Source organism: Tinamus guttatus, unplaced genomic scaffold, assembly GCF_059628265.1.
Source record: "Tinamus guttatus ecotype Peru unplaced genomic scaffold, ASM5962826v1 Tinamus_guttatus_pri_ptg000190l, whole genome shotgun sequence".
In the NCBI taxonomy this organism is placed as follows: Eukaryota; Metazoa; Chordata; class Aves; order Tinamiformes; family Tinamidae; genus Tinamus; species Tinamus guttatus.
Window position 1 is genome coordinate 823,804 of NW_028288724.1, and position 2,295 is coordinate 826,098.

A 2,295-nucleotide genomic window follows, 5' to 3' on the forward strand; every position below is an offset into this window, starting at 1 on the left:
CCAGGAGATCTTTAACCGCAGCTGCCTGCAGCTCCTCTGCGCAGCCCCTCTCCCAGGACAGCGCTCACTGCCCGCTCAAAGCGCGTGCCGCCCCTGGAGGTGCCCTGTGCTCCATGGCGGCTCCATAGCCCTCCCAGAAGGATGCGCGCCTGTCAGAGGTCTGTAATCTGTGGGACAGTCTCCGGTAGACACCTCATAACCACTCACCCTCTGCAGGGCACTGGACACTCTCAAGTGGCATCTGAATCCAGACCTCATTCCCTAATACACCCCTCTAGGAGCTGGTGCCCTTTGGCTCATGCAACCCCAGGCACAGCCAGAGGGCCTTCGTGGGTGCAATTCCCTGAGGCCATTCCTAGCTCCAGTTTGGCAAGAAGAGCCCAGCCTTCAGGCACAGTGCTGAGAAAATCCCCTTTTTACTACAGAGATGCTACTTGGGAGGGCAACTCTGACCCTGTGAGGGACAGAAGCCATGTGGGTCAGATAGATTGGGTTTGTGCCCCTGGAAAAGGGATGCATTCAAGGATTTGTGCACAGTTATGGATATCACAGATAAGAATAATCAAAACAAATCAATGTATTAGAAACAATATCCCTTGTGAAGAGACATGGTCAGCTTATTGCTGCTAAACTAGTACCACTGGAATAAGTTTCTTCAGTGCTTCCCTCATCTCCTTGTTCCTCATGCTGTAGATGAGGGGGTTTACTGCTGGAGGCACCACTGAGTACAGAACAGTAACCATTAGATCCTGAGCTGGAGAGGAGACGGAGGAGGGCTTCACGTAGGCAAAAAATGCAGTGCTGACCAACAGGGAGACCACAATCAAGTGAGGGAGGCACATGGAAAAGGCTTTGTGCTGGCCCTGCTCAGAGGGGATCCTCAGCACAACTGTGAAGATCTGCACATAGGACAGCACAATGAAAATGAAACACCCAAAGCCTAAAGAAAGACTAAGCAGAAGAACCCCAACTTCCATGAGGTAGGAGTCTGAACAGGAGAGCTTGAGGATGTGGGGGATTTCACAGAAGAACTGCTCCACCTCCTTGCCTTGGCAGAGTGGTATGGAAAATGTGTTCCCTGTGTGCAGGAGAGCAGTGATAAAACAAGTGCCCCAGACAGCTGCTGCCATTTTGACACAAGCTCTGCTGTCCAGGAGGGTCCCATAGTGCAGGGGTCTGCAGATGGCAACGTAACGGTCATAGGCCATGACTGTGAGGAGAGAAAACTCTGCTGACATAAAGAAAACAAAGAAAAAGACCTGGGCAGCACATCCTGAATAGGAAATGGCCCTGTTGTCCCACAGGGAATTGTCCATGGACTTAGGGACAGTGGTGGAGATGCAGCCAAGATCAAGGAAGGAAAGGTTGAGGAGGAAGAAGTACATGGGGGTTTGAAGGCGGTGGTCACAGGCTATGGCTGTGATGATGAGACCGTTGCCCAGGAGGGCAGCCAGGTAGATGACCAGGAAGAGGGAGAAGTGCAAGAGCTGCAGCTCCCGCATGTTTGCGAATGCCAGGAGGAAGAATTCCTTGAAGGAGCTGCTGTTGGACATTTTTCTGTCTCCAGCCTTTGTGAACTGTTCAAAGAAGAAAAGATATTAATATGTTATGAGAAGCTTTTCAAGTAAAAAAGCCAACAAATGTTGCAGTTCTTGTACACCTCCCAGGTTGCATCTCATTCCCAAGAGGATCTCTGTGCATCTCCTTGCTTGAGTTCCAGTTTGGGCTGACTTAGTGTGTGATGTGAGGAGCAGGAACATCTTCCTGTGGGCTCCAGGGACGTCTGTCCTGCTGTGCAGGATTGGGAAGAGGACAACAGGGGCTGTGAACTCTGAGAGTAGCAATCTTTCAGGTGAAATCCCCTTGGCATCTAGAAGTGATTTTCAGCATCTACACCACCTCTTCTAAGGAATGCGTGTAGAGAGCACAGTTTGGGGATTTGGGGGGAAATTTAGGGGATTTGTTTATTTTCTTTCCATTGCCCCTCTCGCCCCTGGGGAGTGCTCCTCAAAGGCAGAAATTCTCAGCATTTCTATTGGGAATCCTGTGAGAACTGGATTCATAGTCACCTTGTGCAGGGTGGGGACAGATAGTCTGTCTGCCTATTATCCTTGATTCCAGCTGCTGTGTGCACACACCTCTTTGAGATGCATGGTGATCACTCTATGTATGTTTCCCTAAAAGAGAATCCCACCCCTCCTAAGATCCGACGAGTCCAATTTCAAACCCACAGATCTCCAACTTCTCTCCATTTCTTCCAGCACCTGAGGGAATTCCCCATGCTTTACTTCTAGC

The 2,295-nt window shown here is 50.3% G+C and overlaps 1 protein-coding gene across 1 annotated transcript; it reads right to left on the minus strand.

The window, feature by feature from the left end:
* Positions 1–626: 626 nt before the first annotated feature.
* On the minus strand, positions 627–1,553 carry LOC148594882 (olfactory receptor 14C36-like). Its single transcript, XM_088523484.1, has one exon. It carries the CDS (start codon positions 1,551–1,553, stop codon positions 627–629), a length of 927 nt encoding a protein of 308 aa, XP_088379610.1.
* Between the last annotated feature and the right edge of the window lie 742 nt (positions 1,554–2,295).

Bases quoted from the DNA above. Each gene is read 5' to 3' on its own strand.
- LOC148594882 (XM_088523484.1), bottom strand. From the start codon at position 1,553: ATGTCCAACAGCAGCTCCTTCAAGGAATTCTTCCTCCTGGCATTCGCA.